This window comes from Myodes glareolus, chromosome 22 (assembly GCF_982192425.1).
Source record: "Myodes glareolus chromosome 22, mMyoGla1.1, whole genome shotgun sequence".
NCBI lineage: Eukaryota > Metazoa > Chordata > Mammalia > Rodentia > Cricetidae > Myodes > Myodes glareolus.
Genome location: NC_142047.1, coordinates 36,126,862 through 36,150,409, shown reverse-complemented (window position 1 = coordinate 36,150,409; position 23,548 = coordinate 36,126,862). Strand labels below are relative to the sequence as shown.

At 39.7% G+C, this 23,548-nt stretch overlaps 2 protein-coding genes across 6 annotated transcripts in view; one reads left to right on the top strand and one right to left on the bottom strand.

Moving 5' to 3' along the window:
* The window catches only part of Kctd19 (potassium channel tetramerization domain containing 19), a 37,827-nt gene extending 32,782 nt beyond the window's left edge, over window positions 1–5,045 (bottom strand). Inside the window, exon 1 of one of the 2 annotated variants that reach the window (XM_048437126.3) lies at window positions 4,954–5,045. In XM_048437126.3, coding sequence (XP_048293083.1) covers window positions 4,954–5,010 — 57 coding nt within the window. In that variant the 5' untranslated portion in view covers window positions 5,011–5,045. The other variant, XM_048437127.3, reaches the window with a different exon arrangement.
* Window positions 5,046–5,116: 71 nt separating this feature from the next.
* Lrrc36 (leucine rich repeat containing 36) overlaps window positions 5,117–23,548 on the top strand; it is a 58,245-nt gene continuing 39,813 nt past the window's right edge. For all 4 annotated transcript variants that reach the window (XM_087900260.1, XM_087900258.1, XM_087900259.1 and 1 more), the window contains exons 1-2: window positions 5,117–5,200; window positions 22,613–22,740. In XM_087900260.1, coding sequence (XP_087756386.1) covers window positions 5,131–5,200; window positions 22,613–22,740 — 198 coding nt within the window. In that variant the 5' untranslated portion in view covers window positions 5,117–5,130. The remainder of the gene's footprint in view (window positions 5,201–22,612; window positions 22,741–23,548) is intronic.

Below are 23,548 nucleotides of genomic sequence, written 5' to 3'. Positions count from 1 at the left end.
ACAAATTCAACACAATTCTGATGAAAATCCCAGCTGCCTTAGAAAGGACCCAGAAAATAGCTACAACAATCTTTTGAAAGAAAAACAAAATTTTAGGACACGTACTTTTTTAATTAAGACATTGTACTATTGGTATAAAGACAGTCATATATATATACATATATATATATACATACATACATACATAGTATAGAACTGGGGCCTAGAAATAAATCTTTGTATCTATGTTAAGTTGAATTTGTCTATCAACTGGTAAATGAACAAAGTGGAATATATCCATACACTGAAACTATTTTGGTAGTTTTGTTTGTTTTGTTTAAGACAGGTTTGGAGCCCTGGCTGGCATGGAACTTACTATGTAGATCAGGCTGGCCTTGAACTCACAGAGTTTCACCTGTCTCTCCTCCCAATTGCTGGAATTAAAGACATTTTTTTTCTGCCTGGTCTGACTCATTGAATGGTTATTAATAAAAATGAATGAAGTAATGATACATGTTACAACATGGATTGACCTTGAAACATTATGCTAAGAAAAACAAAGCAGACAATGTGAGGAAAAGGCAAATTTGCAGAGACATAAAGTAGATTAATGTTATGTTAGGGCTATGAGACTAAGAAGGAGTATGAATTTCTTTAAAGAAGATAAAAACATTCCACAGTTGTGGTTGTGGTTGCACAACTCAGAAAACACAAGATCACTGAATTATACTTATTGAAATGGTAAATCAGTCAGGCAGTAGTGGCACACACCTTTAATCCCAGCACCCAGGGTACAGGGGGACAGGCAGATCTCTGTGAGTTCAAGGTCATCCTAGTCTACAAAGCAGATGCCAGAACACAGAAACCCTATCTCGAAAAACCACAAAACACACACACACACACACACACACACACAAACGGTAAATAAGCCATACATGGTGATGTATGCTTTTAATCCCAGCTCTCAGGAGACAGAGGCAGATGGATTTCTTATCTCTTTTCTCTATGAGTTCCAGGCTAGTCAGGGATATATAGTGAGAGCCAAGATTTTGCAAAAAACAAAACAATAATAATAACATAAAAGTTATGAGTTTTGCCTGTACATATATATGTGCATTACCTGCATGCCTAGAACTCAATCTGTAGACCATACTGGCCTCAAACTTAGAGATCTGCCTGCCTCACCCTTCTGATTACTGAGCCCAAAGGCATGTGCCACATACCTGTCTTAACATATATACATAAAATTCTTTTAAAAAATAATTTATTTTAAAAAACCCTCCAAATCTCAAATGCCTAAAAAGCAAGGCATCAGGTAAAGAAATAGAATTGAAGTGACTGTTCTCAAAGGGTGAGATAAGGCAGCCAATAGCTTTTGAGTAAGTACTCAACACCCTAAGCTATCAGAGAAATACAAATTAAAACTGCACTGAAAGTCCATCTCATCGAGTCAGAATGACTATCCTTCAAGAAAACAACACAAATTTGGGGCTGAAGCGATGCTCAATGGTTAAGAATACTTGTTTCATAGGGTGGTGGTGTTGCACACCTTTAATCCCAGCAGAAAGAAACCTTGTCTGAAAAACTAAAACAAAAACAAAACACATTTTGCTCTTCCAGAGGACTATAGTTCCTTTCCTGGTACGCATATTGAGCACCTCACATCCACCTGTAACTAAGGCTTTCGGGAATGAAGCACCCTCTTCTGGCCTCCAATGGCACCCACACACGTATGTGTATGTTCATATGCATACAGACATAAAGCATAAAAGTGATAAAACTAAATTTTACAATAACAAGAAGAAAACAACAACAAATTCTAAATGGGGGCTGCCTCTGCAGGAATTTATTATGAAGAGTTCTAAAGCACTAAACACAGAAACACCACTCAACTAGTACCACTTGCAGATACCTTGTATCAGTTATTTTTCTCGATGCTGTGACCAAATATTTTGTATTTGTATAAAGCAATTTAAGGGGCCACCAGATGGCTCTGTGGGCAAAGGTACTTGCTGCACAAACCTGGTGACCTGGGCTTAATCCATGGAACCCATGTCAAATTGAAAGGAAAGAACTGATTCCACAAAGCTGTCCTCTGATCTCTACCTGTGTGCCATGGCATGTGCACCCAGAACCCACCCAAACACATTTAATAATAATAAAAGCAACTGAAGAAGGATTTGTTTTGGCTTAGGGTTTAAGAACATTTAGCCCAGCATGGCAGAGGAGGTGTGATAGAGTTCTTGGGAACAGAAGCATAAAGTTAGGACTCCTCACATCTGGGAAGATCAGAAAGCAGAAGCACGCTGATGCTCCTGCCTCCGTTTTATTCAGGCAGGTACCATAGACCATGAGGTGGTGCTGCCGCATTCAAGGCGACTCTTCTTCCTTGGCTAAATTTCTCTAGAAATATATTCACAGACATTCCTAGAAAAGTGCCTCTTAAGTAATTCCAACTCTGGTTAGGTTGACCATGAAAATTAACCACTATGTACTAAAGAATTCTAAATCAGCATGCCATAGATATACTTGCATATCCATGATTATTACTGCACTATTCACAATAGCCAAGATATGGAACCAGCTTAAAAGCACATCAACAGATGAATACATAATGTAGTAGATATACACAAGGGAATTTTATTCAGCTGTAAAGAATGACATTCTGATATTTGCAGGAAAATGGATGGAACTGGAGATAAACAAACTAGGTTCGTGTTTTCTTTCATACATAAAATATGTACATATATACATATGATATGAAAGTTGAAAGGGGCCTATGAGAGGAGAAGAGGCCTAAAGGAAGGGGAAAAAGAGAGGGTAATGGGACATAAGAACAGAGGGTGGGGGCCCATAACCATACTGATGAATATTTTGCTTATCACCATAGATCTTTCATCTGGCGATGGATGGAGATAAAGACAGAGACACACATTGGAACACTGGACTTAACTCCCTAGGTCCAAATGAGAAGCAGAAGGAAAGAGAACGTGAGCAAAGAAGGCAAGACCAGAGGGAACCTTCATCCGATGATGGATGGCGATACAGACGGAGACCCACATTGGAGCACCGGACTGAGCCCCCCAAGGTCCAAATGAGGAGCAGAAGGAGGAAGAAAATGAAAAAGGAAATCAGGACTGCGATGGGCGCCATCACCCACTGATACAAGGGGACTGATCTAATGAGAGTTCACCAAGGCCAGTTGGACTGGGACTGAACGAGGACATGATCCAACCAGATTCTCTGAATGTGGCCGGATTCTCTGAATGTGGCTGGCCTGGAGTCTTTCTGAAAAGCCATTGACAATGACACTGGGACTTGTTTCCTCTGCATATACTGGATTTTGGGGATCCAGTCTGTTTGGATACTCACCTTCCTGGACCTGGAGGGAGGGGGAGGAACTTGAACTTTCCACAGGGCAGGAAAGCCTGACTGCTCTTAGGGACAAAGAGGGAGGAGGAGAGGGAGTGGGGGAAGTGGGAGGGTGTTGGGAGGAGGGGCGGAAATGGAAACTTTTATAATTTAATGAAATTACTTTCTCAATAAATAAATAAATAAATAACAAAAAAAGAAAAAAAGAACAGAGGGTGGGATTGCTTAAGGGGAGAAAGGCACGGCAAACAAAGTCGAATGATATATGTATTTGAAAATGTCACAGTGGAACCCACTAGCTTGTACACTGACTAAAAAAATTAAAATTCTCTAAGAATGATGGTGGCAGTGGGAACAAAACTATTAAAGTACAAGGTGGTTGTTCAAGAAAGGAATACTTTCCTCTTCCACCAAAAATCTGTGTCTCTAATTCTGAAAAAGAATAAATCCTTATAATAAAGAAGAAGGGCATTTCTTCTACAGTAAACCTTGTCTAATTTTCTGAAATGCCACTGTAAGACTAGAAAAGCTCTAGGCGGACGTGAAGAGAAAGAATTTAGATTATAAAATGGATTCATGACTCAGAAGCAGAACTGAAAAGCTAATCCAATGATGCCATTTTGAGTTACATGCCTTCTAAATGTTGAGGCTGGACATGATAAACTGAGAGTAAATAAGGACCCCACCTATATCAGAAAGCATAGATATACAAGGATTCAATTTTCATCCTGTTCTCTTTGAAGGTACCTAGCAGAAGGCTCAGCGGAGATACGCGTGTATGCCAATTTTGGCATACTTGAATGCTAAACTAAACCTGCTTCTTGGAGGCTGGGTTCTTATTAAAGAACAGGATCTTGGTTCAAGTACTTGCTTCACGTGTCACCCACAGGAGGACTCTCAAGGAACGCTTCCTGGTCAAAGTTAGGAAAGTAACTGTTCTCCCCAGAGCTTTCTTCCCGAAAGACTGATCAGAACTGTTACACCTGGGGAAGAGCCTCTGGTCATAGCAGCTAGGGAACCTGTAGTACTTGAAAATATGGCTTTTTGCTAGACCGACTACGAGAAGTGGCATGGTTTTCAGTCATCTCAACTCCATTCCAAAGAGCATCTCATTTCCATACAACCTTCTCCAAAAACAAATTAGAACGTTAGAACCTCAATGCCCTGAAGCCAGGACTTATCTCCTCAGAGTCAAGTTTCTCCGAACTTCAGGAGTTCCCATCAGGCCTCCAAAATCTGTCCCGCTCCTCAAACTGTCAGATGTGGATTTCCCCTTTACAGGTCACTCCAGTCTTGCTCAACGTCTAGAACGAACCTGGGCTTTAAGGTACAAAGACCTCCATTCTTCAAAGAGACAAACCTCCTTCACCCCTCAAACCTGACGCCCCTCAAATCCTCAGTGCTGTACAACAAGCAGTTCTCCGCTAAAGACAGCACGTTCTCTCAGTTACTCATACACGCCCTTCCCAGGTTCTAAACTGGGGACGCCTTCCGACCCTCATCGAGTCAGATCCCTATTCCCGAGGCCTTCATTCTGAGCACCAACTCCCCCATTGACCACCTCCGTGGTTTGGGCGCCCTTCTCAGGGACAAGCTCCATACCATAGTCCTAACTTCTGTGGCAGGCGGACAGGCACGTGACCCGTCCTCTAACGGCATCTCTAGAGAGACCAGGTCCTCAACTAGTGGGCGGGGCAGGGGCGGGGCCTGGCGCGAGGGGCGTGGTCTGGCGAGCGCGGGGCGGTCTCGCGAGCGGCGGCAGGTGAGCGGCGGGCGCGAATGGCGGAGCAATGGGATCTGGACGAGGAGGGCCTCCGCCGCCTGGGGGCGCTGACCCTGGAGCAGTCGGGTAGGGCCGAACCACGAGGCTGTGGGTTGGGAGCGTGGGTTAGAGGCTGAAGGGAAACTGGTGGAAGCCTTGGGAGCCCGAGGTGGAGGCAAGAGAACAGCAGGGGAGCAGTTCCTGAGGCGGAGAAAGGGGAAACTGAGGCAGAAGGGTTACACTGAGGTGCAGAACAAAATAACAGGGTAGTCCGAGGCAGAGGATGAGAAACTGAAGGAAAGGAGTGTGAAGTACTAATAGGCAGGAAGGGACCCTTGTGGCAAGTGACAGAGTTTGACAGAAGTCTCCATTAGTGAGAGGAAATGGATATTGGTGAGAGAGGGGAAGTGTTGAGAAGGACAAGGGTGGTGGTGGGCGCTGCTGAGGAGGCACAAGGGCCATTAATTTTGGCAGTTACTTAGGAGGACTTTTCCAGGTTGGGATGCCTTGGGAAAGGACACCCCTGTTCCATCATCCGTTCTCAAGAACTCCAGTCTCTCTCTTTGATCAATCTGGATGTTCCCTTTTAAAAGTCGGAGGCTATATGTGAAATACTAAGCTCAGAGCCCTGGCCTTGCCTTCGCCCTAAAGGTAATAAATACTGAGAGATGCTGAACCCTGCCTCTGCCTGGCTTTGACTCACATAGCTTGCTTTCTGAGAGTCTAAGAAGGAAGAAAGCTGGGAAAGTCTTCAATATTCCTAATTAAACTCTTACTTCCCTAATAAGTTTATTATATCATTATTGCCACTCGTTGTGTTAAATGCCTTACTTGCATTTAATCTCCAAAACAAGCCTACTAGGCAGATGCTATTATGGTTCCCGTTTTACAAATCAGTAAAATTAGATTAGACTCTTGCTCAGAGTCACAGAGTTGGTGGGACAGACAGGGTTTATTAATCCAAGACTTAATCCAAAGCCTGTGCTATAACCATAACAAATACTTCTTTCCTGCTTCCTCTACTTTTTTCATCTGTAAAACAAGAAAATACCTGGATTTTTAATTAATAATTTAAATTTTTTTAAGTTATAAAAATTAGTATCTGCTGGTAAGTTAAATACTACACGAACAATAAAGAAGATACAATTTTTTCTGTAACCAAAGATAACAGTTTGATTAATGTATAAATTGATGCAGACCTTTCATATATATAAATATATATGTTTGTATACGATAAGGTCTCATGTCTTTTTAAAGACAAAAGTCAGTCCCCTGAGGAGGTAATGGTCATTTGAACGGCGATTGCCATGGCAGTCTGCCCTCAAACTTGCCACTATACCCAATCTTAAGCAGTTCTGAGGAGTCAAGTCTAGAGCTCAGCGCATGCTAGGCAAGCATTCTACCAACTGGGCAACATCCTCAGCACAGCACATACTTTCTTTTCAAAACTGTTGTGAACCCCCTATTTTACAAGTCAGATAAAGTCAGCTTCATTGGCTTGGTACACATCTGTGTCTTTCCTTCCATTAAAATATTTTTTTGCTTTTTTTATAGATATTTATTGAGCTCTATGTTTTTCTCTGCTCCCCTCCCTGCCTCTCCCCTCCCCCCTTTAACCCTCCCCCAAGGTCCCCATGCTCCCAATTTACTCAGGAGATCTTATCTTTTTCCACTTTCTATTTCCCATGTAGATTAGATCTATGTAAGTCTCTCTTAGTGTCCTCATTGTTGTCTAGGTTCTCTGGGATTGTGGTTTGTAAGCTGGCTTTCTTTGCTTTATGTTTAAAAACCACCTATGAGTGAGTACATGTGATAATTGTCTTTCTATGTCTGGGTTACCTCACTCAAAATAATGTTTTCTACCTCCATCCATTTTCCTGCAAAATTCAAGATGTCGTTATTTTTTTTCTGCTGTGTAGTACTCCATTGTGTAAATGTACCACATCTTCCATTTTTGGTAGAGGGCCATTTAGGTTGTTTCCAGGTTCTGGCTATGACAAACAAAGCTGCTGTGAACATGGTTGAGCACATGCCCTTGTGGCACGTTTGAGCATCCTTTGGATATATACCCCAAAGTGGTATTACTGGGTCTTAAGGAAGGTTGTTTCCTAATTTTCTGAGAAATCGCCACACTGACATCCAAAGAGGTTGTACCAGTTTGCATTCCCACCAGCAATGCAGGAGTGTTCCCTTTTCCCCATAACCTCTTCAGCATAAGTTGTCATCAGTGTTTTTGATCTTGGCCATTCTTACAGGTGTAATATGGAACCTCAGAGTTCTTTTGATTTGCATTACTCTGATGACTAAGGATGTTGAACATTTCCTTAAGTGTCTTTCAGACATTTTAGATTCCTCTGTTGAGAGTTCTTTGTTTAGGTCTTTACTCAATTTTTTTTATTGGATTATGTGATCTTTTGGTGTCCAATTTCTTGAGTTCTTTATATATTTTGGGGTTCAGACCTCTATCTGATGTGGGGTTAGTGAAGCTCTTTTCCCATTCTGTAGGCTGTTGTTTTGTCTTGTTGACGACCGTGTCCTTTGCTTTACAGAAGTTTTTCAGTTTCAGGAGATTCCATTTATTAATTGTTTCTCTCAGTGTCTGTGCTGCTGGGGTTATATTTAGGAAGTGGTTCCCTGTGCCAATGCGTTCAAGTGTACTTCCCACTTTCTCTTCTATAAGGTTCAGTGTGGCTGGCTTTATGTTGAGGCCATTAAAATATTTTATAGTATTAATTCACCTTGATATTAAGAATGGAGAGGCACAAACATAGCCATTGTGGTGCATGCCAATAATCCCAGCTACTAGGGAGGCTGAGGTACAAGGACTGACTGAATCCACAAACATGAGATCTAGTCTTGAAAAAACAGAAAGAAAGGAAAAAATAATGATATTTGTAGGAGAGGGCATATACCCCTCCCATTCTCCAGCTAGAACAAATTATGACATTTGAACACACACACACACACACACACACAGGTGTATTTAACATAGGATCTCCTCACTATTTAGACTAGGCTGGCCCCAAACTCACAGGAATCTGTCTCAAGCTTTCATATGGGATTAAAGGTGTGTACCACCAAGCCAGCCAGATAAAACAATTTTAAATCTTTAATAAATATGCAAGAGATCAGATAAAAGCTCTGTAGACTGGTCCTTTGTACACTAGTAGCTCATTGACAACTTAGACAAGTGTAGGATCCCGGGTTTTCAGGGAAGTAGGGAAACCATATTCAGGTAGAATGAGGAGGAAGGGATATGTTTGAGAGAGGAAATAAGTTAAAATGAGAACTTTTTAAGACTATAAAGAAGACTACAGAAATAAAATGGTACCTGAAGGGTATAATATAGGGTCAAGAACAGTGAGTGTATAAGCAAAATGTACTAGAGCATGTTGATCAACACATGTTGATGATAATATTTAGCAGAGAAAATATCTGTAACTATGTGTTCCTTAAAAAGGCTATTAGCCAGGTGGTGGTGCACACCTTTAATCCCAGTACTCAGGAGACAGATGCAGGTGGATCGCTTAGTTTGAGCCCACTTTGGCCTACAAAGCAAGTTCCAGGACAGCCAGGGCTACACAGTGAAACCCTGTCTCAAAAACAAAACAAAAAAAATAGATAAAACAAACAAACAAACAAAAAAGCTGCTAAAGTAGTTAATTTATTATACACTAGATTTTATAATTGTAAAACAAATAATAAGCCTTTACTTTGCCTCCCTGTCTTACAGGCCTAGTTCCTATTCCTAAATACAATTACTATTACCAGATTTCCAGAAATATCCTATACATATATAAGCATTTTATTTTATTTTATTTTTATTTATTTGAGATAGGGTCTCATTAAGTAGCTATGACTGTCCAGGGATTCACTATAACAAATTGGCCTTAAACTCACAGATATATACCTGCCTCTACTTCCTAAGTATTGGGATTAAAGACATGTGACTATTCCCTGCAATTTTATAATTTTTTCTATGACTATTTCCCAATGTATAAAAGAGTAGAGATAACAGAATACTGAACTCTTGTCACTTTACCTCAACAGTTATCAATTCATAGTCAGTCCTTTTTCTTACATATTCTACCGTCTTCCTATTCCTAAACCTCTGCACTAATGCACTAATTCTCTCTCTCTCTCTCTCTCTCTCTCTCTCTGTTTTTTGTTTTGTTTTGTTTTTTGTTTTTTTGAGACAGGGTTTTGCTGTAGTTTTAGAGCCTGTCCTGGAACTAGCTCTTGTAGACCACACTGGCCTCGAACTCACAGAGATCCACCTGCCTCTGCCTCCCAAGTGCTGGGATTAAAGGCATGCGCCTCCATCACCCGGTGTACTAATTATTTCAAAGCAAATCCTAGATATATAATTTCATCCATAAATATATTGTCATGTATTTTCAAAGGTAAGAACTCCCCAAGTAACCAAATATTCAATCTAAAATAACTAACAGCAACTTCTTTGTTTCATGTCTGTACGGTATGTGAGCATGTCTGTGGAGGCACGAGGATAACACTGGAAATCTTCCTCGATTGCTTGCCACAATGAGGTTGTCTCTCCATTGAACCCAGAGCTAATGAAATGGACTAGTCTGTCTAGATCACTTACTCCTGGGATGACCTGTTTCTGCCTTTCCAGTGCTAGAATTCCAAGTACACCTCTACATCTGCCCAATATTTATGTGAGTACCAAGGATCCAAATTCCAGTCTTCTTATGAGGCAAGCATTTTATAAACTGAACTCTCTCCCTAGACTATCATTTATTTTGCTTTATTTATTTATTTTTTAAGATTTATTTATTTATCATATGTACAGTGTTCTGTCTGCTTGTTTGCCTGCGTGTCAGTAGAGGGCACCAGATCTCATTATAAATTGTTGTTAGCCACTATATCATTGCTGGGAATTGAACTCAGGACCTCTGGAAGACCACTCTGGCCTCGAACTCACAGGTGCTTGGATTAAAGGCATGTGCCACCACCACCCAACTTGTTCTGTTCATTTTTCAATTGCCTATACAATGTCTTTAAATGTATTAACAGTATTGTTACATTTTCTCTAGAATACATTTCTTTCCCAGGCACTCCTATGATCTTATCTATTATAGTATCTCAAGTACTACCTCAGGCTTCTAATACATAGTGCTTTAGCTATAGCAATAACTTCCTGTGTGTGTGTGTGTGTGTGTGTGGTTATTGTTGTTTAGGATTGAATCCTTATATATGTGAGGCATTCTACCACTGGGTTGCAGCTCCAGCCTCTATGGAGGGCGGGAGTACGTTGAGCCAAGGTCCATTCATGTAGCCTTGGCCTGCCTAGAATTCATTAGGCCAGACCAGGCTGGTCTTGAACTCAGAGCTCCATCTGCCTCTGTCTCTAGAGTGCTGGTATTAAAGTCATGTGCCATCATGCCTTAATATGGAATTCTCCTCTGTATGCTATGAAAATGTTTTGTTGTCATTGGTTAATAAAAAAAGTTGTTTTAGCCAGTGGCTTAGCAGAGTAAAGCCAGGAGGGAAATCTGAACAGAGATACAGAGAGAGAGAGAGAGAGAGAGAGAGAGAAAGAGTAGGTGGAGTCAAGGAGGCACCCTATAGCTGCTGAAGGAGAAAGATGCTCACTGGAACCACAGTGTTGTGTTGATAAACAGATTAATAGAAATGGGTTAATTTAAGATATAAGAGTTATCCAAGAATATGCCTGAGTCATTGGCCAAACAGTGTTGTAATCAATATAATTTCTGTGTGATTATTTGGGTCTGGGTGGCCAGGAAACAAACAAGCAGTCTCTGACTACAATGCCTAACTATAATAACTTCCCTAATATCAAATATTCAACCAACACTATCATTTCTCCCATTGGGCCATAATTTAAAAAATTTATATACAGTCTGTATGCCAGTTTCTTGATATATGTTTTAAATTTGTTCTAAATATTACCCACTTTTTTCCTTGATTTTTCATCATATTTGAGGAAACGTGCCTTATTTGTTTTGAAGAGTTCATTACCATCTGGATTTTACTCACTATATTATCCCTAAAAGATGTTTGTCATTTTTTCTTGATTCCTGTATTGCCTCATTAGAAGTTATATGAGATTTAAACAAGTTCAAGTTTGATTTTTGTGTGCCTTTTTCACACAAAACTTCATGGTTAACACTGTGTGCTTCTGTGAGGAAGTATGTAATGCTTGATGTTCTTTATATTTGGGGTAGTCATTAAACATGATTGCCCAGGTCTGTTAATCCATTAGGCATTACAGAAATTCCATTGTTCTTTATTAGCTGCAATAGTTTTATAAAGACAAAAATCTCCACACTAACCATTTGCTGTTGTGGTACCAATTGTGTAGGAACAGCAAGATTGAAGCTTGATTTTTTTTGTTTGTTTGTTTCACCCAGTTTTAAAAGTGAGTTTATTTATTAACATCATTTTTTTTTTTTTGGTGACTAATGAGGGCTGCTTTACTTTCTCAGAATTATCAATTCAAGACTATTTGGCATGCTCTAATTCATTGTGGTTATTATCATATTATTATAATTGATGCTAATGGGAGGTCTTTTCACTTTGATTCCTGAAGACATTTTTTAAAGCTTTATTTTTTTGAGATTTTTGTTTTATTTTGTTGTTGTTGTTTTTTTTAAAAATATTTATTTATTTATTTATTATGTATACAATATTCTGTCTACGCATATGCCTGGAGGCCAGAAGAGGGCACCAGACCTCATTACAGATGGTTGTGAGCCACCATGTGGTTGCCGGGAATTGAACTCAGGACCTTTGGAAGAGCAGGCAATGCTCTTAACCACTGAGCCATCTCTCCAGCCCCTGTTTGTTGTTTTTTGAGACAGGGTTTCTCTGTAGCTTTGGAACCTGTCCTGGAACTAGCTCTTGTAGCCCAGACTGGCCTGGAACTCTAAAATGGTTTTATTGTCATTAGAAACAAACTCTATGATAGGTTATTAATTCAATTTCCAAGTGTAACTGCTGTAAATGGTTCTCTTTTTGTCCCTTGGTTTTATTTGTTTATTGTTTTAAAAAATTAAAAGAAAAATTAATGAGCTTTGTTAAGGCGTTTGCATCTATTGATTCTGTGAACCTCTTCCTCTTGCTCATCCCCGTGTCTGCCACACACTGATCTTCCTACTCCCAGCAACTCCCCGGCTCCCTTTTCTGTTTTCAAGGCTTTTTAGAGAGAGATTACTTGAGGTTTTGTTTTTACAATTAAAATGAATGTTTGCCCATTGGGGCATGTACCCCAATTATATTTTATTTTGGTGTATATGAATTCTTTGCCTGCATGTATGTCTGTGAACCACATGTGTACCTATGCACCACATGTGTGTCTGATTCCAGAGGAGGCCAGAAGAAGGCACTGGATCCACTAGAACTGAAGTTAGCTGTCATGTGGATGCTGGGGATTGAATCTGGGTCTTCTGAAAAGGTACTCAGTGAACTTAATCACTGAGCCATCTCTCCAGCCCCTACTCAAGGGTTCTTAATATCTATGACAATGCTGTGTTTGATAAGTTCCCTGATTTATTTGCAGTTAGTACTTTATGAGGGCAAAAAACAAATGCACATGTTCTTACAGCCAACACCTCATGCAAATCATAAAAGAATACTGCCTCTGTGACAATTTATTAAAGGAGTGATAATCCTGATGCCCTTTTGTCTGTTCTTCCAATGAGACTGCAGTGGAAACCATGAGAAATCCTGCAGGTCATTGATGGAATCACTAATTGCCCTTAGCTTTTCTTACAACAGAAGGATCTTAGGGTATTAGATTATTATGTATCATAAAGTTGCCAATACACTGTCATGAAAGTCAGGATCTTTTTTTGTATTTTAAAAAGATATTCACATATTATAAAACTCACCATTTTAAGGTATACAAATCAAGATCCTTTAGCACATTTGGAGAGTTACATAACTGTTCTGGTTTGCTTTTTGTTGTAGCGATAATATACTCTGGCCAAATGTACTGCAGGAAAGTGTTTATTTGATTTATATTCCAAGGTCACAATTAGTTGTTAAGGGAACTCAGAGCAGGAACCTGCAGTCAGGAGCTATAGACAAACACTGCTTACTTGTTTACTTTTTGCTTCACTGGCTTTCTTACTCAGCCAAGGAATAAGGCTCTGCCTAGAGCCTTCCTACCTCAATTAATAATCAAAGTCCTCCACAGATTTTGCATAAGCAAATCTGATCTAGGCAAAGTTTTAACTGAAGCTGTCTTTAAATTGACAGTTAATGCTAACAAGGACAGCCACCATTTCCACTATCTAGTTCCAGAATGTTTTCATGGACCTATTAGAGATATGGGATTCCCCTCTGTATGTTGTGAATGTGTCTTGTTACCATTGGTTAATGAATAAAGAGAAACTTCTTGGGCCTATGACAAGGAAGAATAGAGCAAGGTGGGAACTCCAAACAGAGATAGAGGAGAAAAGAAGGCGGAGTCAGAGAGACACCATGTAACTGCCTAAGGAGACAGATGCTCCAGAACCTTACCGGTAAACCATGACCCTTGTGGTAAAATATAAAATAATAGAAATGGGTTAATTTATGATATAAGAGCTAACTAGAAAGATGCTTAAGCTATTGGCCAAGCAGTGTTGCAATTAATACAGTTTCTGTGTGATTATTTTGGGTCTGGGTGGCCAAGAATGAACAAATGGTCTCTGCATAGAAAATCACTCTATATTTCTCACTCTCCATAGCTGCTGGCAATCACACTAATCTGATTTCTCTCGCTGTGAATTTGCTTCTTTTGAATATTGTCTATAAATGGAATAATGTGCCATTTTCTGTCTGGCATATTTTGGAGGTTTATCTATATTTTAACACATATCAATAATTCATTATTCTTTATTAAAAGACTTTATTTTTAGGGCAGTTTTAGGTTTACAGAAAATTTGAGCGTAAAAATGCAGAGTTTCCATATACCATTCTCTACTTAAAATTTATCCCCTATCCTCTAGCTTCCCTTATTAGTAATAATTTTTCAATGTGATACAGCTGTTATAATTTAACTAAGATAGATTTTTTTATCTGAAGTCTACAGTTTACATTAGGGTTTAACTCTGTGCTGTACAGTTCTGTGAATTTTAACAAATCTAGCTGTCCTATATATGATATTACAATATCAAACAATGGTTTCAATACCCTAAAAATTCCTTATTGGTTTGGGGATATAGCTTAGTGGTAGAGACCTTGCCTAGTATGTACAAAGCCCTCGGTTTAATTAACAGTGCTTTAAAATAAATAGGTAATGGAAAAATGGTTTAGGGGTTAAGAGCACTTATGAATTGCCCTTACAGAGGATTCAGGTTCGATTCCCAGAATCCACATGACCGCTCACAACCATCTGTAATTCCAGTCCCAGGGGGATCCGGCACCCTCTTCTGTTCTCTGTGGGCACTGCACACACATGATGTACAGGCAAAATACCCACACATAAAAAATAAAGGTTAAAAAGTAAATAAATAACTGCTGGATCTCATCTATTTATTTCTCACCTACCCCAGACTCCTGACAGCTTCTAATCTTGCTTGCTTGCTTGATATAGTGCATTATGCAGAGTTCCCATATACCATTGCATAGTGCATAGCTTAGCTGGTCTTAAGCTAAATATAGAGCCTAAAATGGTCTATCAGACTTGTGATCTTCTAGCCTTGATTCCCAAGTGCAGAGATTATACACTTCTCTACCACTGATATTTTCATTGTTGCCTTTTTCAGAATGTTTCAAAGTTGGAGTTACACTATGTAAGGGGCTAGTGTCTTTCATATATATATATATATATATATATATATATATATATATATATATATTTCTATCTGGCTGAGTATGGTGTCACATATTTATAATCCCAGCATTTGAGAGGTGGCAGCAGGAGGATTAGGAGTTCAACGCCAGCCTAGGCTACATAAGACCCTATCTCAAACAAACAAACAAAGGGCTAGAAATAAATCTCAGTGGTAGAGAAATTATTTATTTATTTATTCATTCATTCATTCATTCATTTTGGTATTTTGAGGCAGGTTTTTTCTGTGTAATAGCCCTCTTTTTTATTTATTTATTTATTTATTTATTTATTTTTGGTTTTTGAGGCAGGGTTTCCCTGTGTAACAACCCTGGCTGTCCTGGAACTAGCTCTGTAGACCATGCTGGCCTCAAACTCACAGATATCTGCCTACATCTGCCTCCCGAGTACTGTAATTAACAGTGTATACCACCAGCACCTGATTTGTGTAAAAGGAGACTGCTTGTTTCATTTCCCAGCCCAGACACAAATGATCATACAGAAACCGTATTAATTACAACACTGTTTGGCCCATTAGCTCAGGCTTCTTATTAACTAACTATTACATCTTAAATTAACCCATTTCTATTAATTTGTGTATCACCACAAGGTTGCAGCCTACAGCTAAGGTTCCAGTGGGTGTCTTTCTCCTTCAGCAGCTACATAGCATCTCTCTGACTCTGCCTACTCTCGCTATATATCTCTGTTCAGATTTTCTACCTGGCTTTACTCTGCTAAGCCATTGGTCAAAACAGCTTTATTCATTATCCAATAAAAGCAATACATATACTGAAGGACTTCCCATATCAGACTTGGTTTTTTTTTAATTTTTTGAAAGAAAACAATCTTTTTTTCTCGTTATACATACCAATCCAAGTTCCCACTCCCTCCCCTCCTCCTATTCTATCCACTTACCCTCCCCCCACCCCCTCCACAGAGAGAGTAAAGCAATTTGCTTTGGGGGAAGGTCCAAGCTCCTCCCTACTATATCTAGACTGGGCAAGATATCTATCCAAAGAGAATAGGTTCCCAAAAAGCCAGTACAAGCAGTAGGGATAAATCCTGATGCCACTGCCAGTGACTCTTTATTATGCCCCAGCCATGCAACTGTCAACCACATTCAGAAGGACTAGTTTGAACCTATGATTGTTCGTCCCAGTTGTGGAATTGGTGAGCTTCCATTAGCTCAGGCAGACTGTTTCAGTGGGTGTACCCATCATGGTCTTGACCTCTTTGCTCATATTCTCACTCTTCTCACTCTTCAACTGGACTTTGGGAGCTCAGCCCAGTGCTCTGATGTTGGTCTCTGCCTGTTTCCATCAGTTGTTGAATGAAGGTTCTATGGTGATATTTAAGATATTCATCAATCTGACTACAGGGCAGGGCCAGTTTAGGCACCCTCTCTTCTATTGGTTAAGGTCTTAGCTGGAGTCATCCTTGTAGATTCCTGGGAATTTCTCTAGAGCCAGGTTTCTTTCTGGCCCTGTTTTTTGTTTTTATGAGGTAGAATTTCTTTGTGTAGTCCTGGATGTCCTGGAACTCACTCTATAGACCAGGCTGGCCTCGAACACGCGAAGATCTGCCTACCTAGGCCTCTCATTGCTAGGATTAAAGGCGTTCATCACGTGCCCTGATTTTTCTTGTTCTTGTTTTTATACTACTCTCTCTTTTTTATGTACAGTTGTGTGTGCATGTGTGTGGAGGCCAGAGGTACTCATCTTTCTGAAACAGGGTCTTGCACTGATCTTGAGTCTTGTCCATTCAGCTAGACAGGCTGGCTTGCAAGCCCCCCCGAGTCTTCTTGTCTCCACCTTCCCAGGACTGGAATGATGGGTACACTCCATGCCTGATTTTTTTGTGTGTGTGTGTGATGGGGATTGAACTCTAGTCCTTGTGCTTCATAGGAAGCTGATTTATCTGCCCAAACTCTTTTCATTCTTTAGTCTTCATTTCTAAAATGGCCTTTTAATATTTAAATTTTATTTCTAGAGTTTTGTCTTCAATGTTTTCAAAACTTCCTTTTCTTTTTTGTATTTTCCTAATTCTAATTTACAGCTTTCAGCAATTATCATTTATTATGGTCTTCAGATTCTTTTACTTTACTGAAGGGGTAGGATGTACCCAAGTGGTGGAACACTTGTATAATACATGAGACCCTGTGTTCAATCTCTAGCACTGAAAAAATACACATCACAATCTCAAAGAGCTCTTGTTAGTGTAAACTCTATCTGCTAATATTACCATATAGGAACTAAAACTAAGAAAGGTAAAAGAATTTATTAATTTATTAAAAGAGTCATAATATATCCACTAAATATTAACCTAATATATTTTTAAGATTTATTTTTATCATTATTCAAAATTTAAAAATTTTAAACTTTATTATTTAAAAAGTAGAAAGTAAAAGGTCAACATAATTTTTCTAAGTATGTGCATGTAGATATAGGCACCCTTAGAGGCCAGAGGTGTTAGATTCCCCTGGAGTTGGAGTTACTTGTGAACCTCTGATATGGGTGCTGAAAACTGAACTTGAGTTCTTTGCAAAAGTGCATATTTTGTTTTTTTAATAACTTATTTTTATTTTATGTGCATTGGTGTTCTGCCTGCATGTATGTCTGTATGAGGGGTGTTGGGTTCCTTTTTAAAATTTATTTTTATTTTATGTGCATTGGTGTTTTGCCTGCGTGTATGTCTGTGTGAGGGGTGTTGAATTCCTTTTTAAAATTTATTTTTATTTTATGTGCATTGGTGTTTTGCCTGCATGTATGTCTGTGTGAGGGGTGTTGAGTTCCTTTTTTTTTTTTTGGTTTTTCGAGACAGGGTTTCTCTGTAGCTTTGGTGCCTGTCCTGGAACTAGCTCTTGTAGACCAGGCTGGCCTCGAACTCACAAAGATCCGCCCGCCTCTACCTCCCGAGTGCTGGGATTAAAGGCGTGCGCCACCACCGCCCAGCTGTTGAGTTCCTTTTTATAATTTATTTTTATTTTATGTGCATTGGTGTTTTGCCTGCATGTATGTCTGTGTAAAGGGTGTTGAGTTCCCTAGAACTGCAGTTACAGACAGTTTTCAGCTGCCATGTGGGTGCTTGGAATTGAACTCAAGTCCTCTGAATGAGCAGTCAGTCTTATAGCCTTTAAAAGGATTATGAATATTTTTCTTCTTTGATAAAACATGAAAACTGATAAATTTGTAGTTTCTTGAATTTTAGTTGTGTGTGGAATCCAAAATTCTATAAATAAACTTTTTTCTTTTTTATTTAAAAAAGAAAACAAACTATCTTTTTTCATTATACATACCTATCCAAGTTCCCACTCCCTCCCCTCCTCCTAGTCCCTCCACGTACTCCCCCACTCCACCCCATCCACTCTTCAGAGAGGGTAAGGCACATTGCTTTGGGGAAGGTCCAAGGCCCTCCCTACTATATCTAGGCTGAGCAAGGCATCCATCCAAAGAGAATGGGTTCCCAAAAAGCTAGTACAAGCAGTCGGGATAAGTCCTGGTGCCACTGCCGATGCCCCAGCCATGCAACTGTCAACCACACTCAGAGGGACTAGTTTATAAATAAACTTTTGTTTTCACTCTTTTATAGTAAAACCCACTGGTGTATATTGTCTTTGAATGTATCTTTTACCTATGCATGATTTTTGAAGCATCATGTACTGATCATTTAGAAATATTGATTCACTGAGTTATGTAGATCTTTTAAACAGTGGCAGCTTTCATTATACAATATTGTCTTAGTCCCTGTTCTATTGCGGTGAAGACACACCATGACCAAGGCAACTCTTAGAAAAGAAAGCATTTAGATGGGGACTGGCTCATAGTTTAAAAGCGGTTTATTTCATTATCATCATGGCAGGGAACATGGCTGAACTGAAGCTGTAGTTGAGAGCTACATTCTGATCTGAAGGCTGAGAGAGAAACTCTGGGCCTAGCATGGGATTTTGAAAGCCAATGACACACTTCTTCTAACAAGGCCACAACTCCTAATCCTTTCAAATAGTGCTATTCCCTTGTGACTAAGCACTCAATGAGCCTATAGTGACCATTCAAACCACCACAAACATATAAAAAAGGAGATCTTTGTTTTGCTGGCATGTCTGTATATGCCTGGTGCCAGTAGAGGTCAGAGGAGGGTGTTGGATCCCCTAGAACTGGAAATAAGATGGTTGTGTGAGTGCTGGAAATCAAACTCAGATCCCATACAAGAAGCACAAGTGCTCTCAGCTACTAAGTCTTCTCTCCAGCTCAGATCTTTTTAAGTATTACCACTATCTCATTAGAAAAGCCTAAGTACTGGGAAGCATCTAATTCATGGTGGGCAGATAGAATTGTTTCAGAATTCTATTTTGAGGAAAAGAGTGATAGGTATTAAACCTAGAACCATGTGCATGCTGAGCCTTTGTTCTACCACTGAGTTACATCTCCAGCCCTGACCTGAAATTCTATATATACATATATATGACTTTTCATTCATATATATATATATGAATATATATAATATAATTTCTATATATGTGTATGTGTATGTATGTATATTGGCATCTGAAATGTTATCATAGATAGCAGTAACTACCAGTTGCTTTTCTGAAGTGACAGGCTTACTTTATTTTTAACACAATGTTTACTGTCAGGCATGTTGTCTCACAACTATAATTCCAGCACTCAGGAGCTAGAAGCAGGATGATCAGGAATTCAAGGCCGGTCTTCACTATATATTTGTCTGGGACTAGCCTGGGCTACATGGGACCCTATCTCAAAAAAAATAAAAATAAAAAAAGAAGTAAAGTCTGCTAGGTATCTAGTCAAGATTAGTGTAATTTGCTAAGATATTTTTCCTAATAAAAATGATATTTCAGCTAGAGAGATGACTGATCAGTTAAGAACACTGGCTTATCTTCCAAAGGACCCAGCATGGATTCCCATGGATTCCAAAGGATCCACGTGGCAGCTGACAACTGTCTGTGACTCTAGTTCCAGGGATTCTGGCATCCTCACACAGACATACATATAGGCAAAACACCAATGCACATAAAAAATTAATCTTTAAGAATTATGTTTAATTAAAAAAGCAGCTAGAGGATTGTAAGATCGTTCCATGGGTAAAGGTGCTTGCCACAAACCTTGATAACCTGAGTTTAATCTTTGGAACTCACATGGGGGAAGAAGAGATTTGGAGCTCCCCCTTCTGTTGTATTCAGAAAGTACAGGAAAACATGCCCGTAGTGCCACCTTCCCGGGGGTTGGGGATTGGTCTGTTTCCCTTCCAGACTTGTGTCTGCAACTGTTGTATTCTATCCAGATTCTGCTTGTACCAGGTTCTACAAAATATGACTTAAGTCTCGAATGAGATTTTCAGTTTATGGCTTTTAAAAGTTTATAAGGGCTAGGCATGGTGGCACATCTTTAATCCCAGCATTCAAGAGGCAGAGGCAGATGGATCTCTGAGTTTGAGGCCCACCTGGTATATATAATGAATTACAGGCCAGCCAGGACTATATAGTGAGACCCTGCCTCAACACAAAAACAAACAAACAAACAATTTCAAGGCCCAAACTGCTCCAGAACTTTTAAATTTTTGTTTCAATTAAGTTCTCTGGCATTTGCCTACAAGTTGGATCTTGTAGAACCCCTTTTCAGTTTTGGTTGCAATTCTCAGTTTGGCCTACCAAATCTGCTAAAGTTCGTTTTGAAAAATCTGAGATTTTTGTTTGCTTGTTTGTTTTGTTTTGTTTTGTTTTTCCAAGACAGGGTTTCTCTGTAGCTTTGGAGCCATCCTGGAACTAGCTCTGTAGACCAGGCTGACCTCGAACTCACAGAGATCCTCCTGCCTCTACCTCCCAATTACTGGGATTAAAGGCATGCGCCACCACCGCCCGACAAGATTCATTTATTTTCAATCCTCTTCAAAGTCTAGTTGACTTTAATTAATCACACACACAATCATACCCTCCAATATTGTTTTTGGATTTATTTTATTTTATGTGTATAATTTTTTTGCCTGCATGTTTTTGCTTTGTTTTAATTTTTTTCAAGACAGGGTTTCTCTGTGTAGCCCTGGCTGTCCTGGAACTTGTGTTGTAGACCAAACTGGCCTCAAACTCAGAGACCCACCTGCTCTGCCTCCAGAGAGCTGGGATTAAAGCCATGCGCCAACACACCCAACCGCCTACATGTTTGTAAATGTACCACCGTGTACATGCCTGGTGCCTGCAGAGATAAGTAGAGGGCATTAGATCCACTGGAACTGGTGTTACTCATGATCGAGAGCCACCATGTGGTTGCTGGAAACTGAACCCTGTCTTCTGAAAGAGCAGCCAGAGCTCTTAACTGCTGAGTCATCTCTCTAATAGCCCCCTCAATGTCTGGAAGATTTTACATGTAAGATGCTGAAAAAAACATGCGGTTCTTTTTGGTTATTACATAAAACATTAATTGATACTTTGATAACACTCATGAGCCACGTGCATTTTAGGGACAGGGCACTTGGCAAATGCTGTGTAATTGAGCTGTATTCCCACTCCCATGGGTACTGTTCTAAGGTTTAGACATGCATTAACTTAATAATACATCTATGAGTTAAGCACTATTACCTCCTTCAATTTACCAATAAGGGACCAGTGCACCGGGAAGTTAAGTCATTCTTTTTGTTGATGAGTGTTATTTAGGAGGCCCGATTCTAGCTTCACCTGAGGAACTCTTGACAGTTTCACCTTGCTTGCTTTTATCATAAAACCTCTCTAAAATTGACATCTTGCTCCATATGGTATGTATCTTTGCAAAATTCTGAGAACATTTCTGTTGCTGTTGTTTTTTGTTTGTTTGTTGTTGTTGTTTTTCGAGCTAGGGTTTCTCTGTATTGCCCTGACTGTCCTGGAACTCCTTCTGTAGACCAGGCTGGCCCTGAACTCACAGAGATCCACCTGCCTCTGCCTCCGGAGTGCTGGGATTAAAGCTGTGCCCACCACCACCCGGCCTGAGAATATTTTTTAAAAACCTGAATTCTAACAGTTCTTTTCAAATTTTGTTTTGCAAGCGTAGTTGGCTTATGCCTGTAATCCCAGTGTTCAGGAAGCTGATACAGCAAGACTACTGAAAATTTGAGGACAGCTTGGGACCTAGTAAGACCAAGCCTCAAAATTAAACTAAACAGACCAAAGCCATCGAAAATCCAGATAAATCAGTAAATTTTGTTTTGAGAACTTTTAGGGATTGCACTACATCTTCCAGGCAATTAGGGAATCCAGCCGCTGTTATACTGTGATTTCTTATCACAGTCTTGACCGTATCATTATTTTTTTAAAGAGCTGATTTTTGTTTGTTTGTTTGTTTGTTTCGAGACAGGGTTTCTCTGTAGCTTTGGGGCCTGTCCTGGAACTAGCTCTTGTAGACCAGGTTGCCCTCGAACTCACAGAGATCTGCCTGCCTCTGCCTCCCAAGTGCTGGGATTGAAGGCATGCGCCACTACCAACTGGCTTAAAAAGCTGATATTTAAAGTTTTACCTGGAGCCAATTGTTATTTTTCCAAATGGACAGGCATCATATCCCAACTGGCACACAAGGCAAAAGATCTAATCTTCTGAGCTGTGGGTGGAAGACCTTTCACATATTCCTACGGGAAAGGAGAGAGCCTGTTTTCACTGACTGCTGTTTATCTAGCTAGAGATCCTAATACATCTATTGATGATCTCTTTTCAGAACTGGTGGAGTCTCTTTCATTGCAGGGATCATATGTTGGGAAAATCCATTCTATTGGTGATGCCTTCAGAAATTTCAAAAATCTCCGATCCTTAGATTTATCAAGAAATTTGATCACTAGCCTAAAGGTGGGTTCCATAGTCCATGATCAGCCAGATCAACTCAATTCATAATCTCATGAGAAGAAATAAGAGAGAAAACGCTAGCCTGGGAAGTATAGGATCTTCTTTTTTCTATTCCCCAACTACATTTTATTACTTTCTATAAAATTCTTTCACCTTTTTGCTTAAATTTTTTTCTTATGAAATATTAGGTAAAATTTATTTTTTGTTCTCAGGGAAAACTTTATGAAACTTGCATTGCCAAGTGCAATAGTACACATTCCAATGCACGTAAAAAAAATTAAGATTCTGACTTGTAAACATTCAGATTCTTAGTCCCCATTCTGAGAAGAAGTCTGGGTGGGCTTAGGACACACCCAGAGATTCAGGTGATGATGGTGCACAGGACACATGGAAAACACTTGCCTGTTTTGTCACTGTGAATTCTTTTCTAGGAAGATCAAGAAATGGTGATCTCAATAAAAACCAAAAAGTGTCCACATCAGGGGAGCAGAGGGTAATACAAGAAGTAGGAAGAAGGGCTCAGCTGGTAAAGTGCATGCTGGGTAAACATGACGTCTTCATTCTAGATCCCAGAACCCATAAAAAGTCAAAGTCTGGTGAAGCAAAGATAGGATGATCCCTGGAGCTTGTTGACCAATCAGTGAACTCCAGGTTCAATGGCACATTCTGTCTCAAAAAAGAAAGTAGTGCCAGGTATAGTGGCACGTGCCTTTAATTCTAGCACTTAGGAAGTAGAGACCAGAGGAGCTCTATGAATTTCAGGCCTATATAGTGAGACCCAGAACAGAGTTCCAGGAGCTAGACGGTAAGA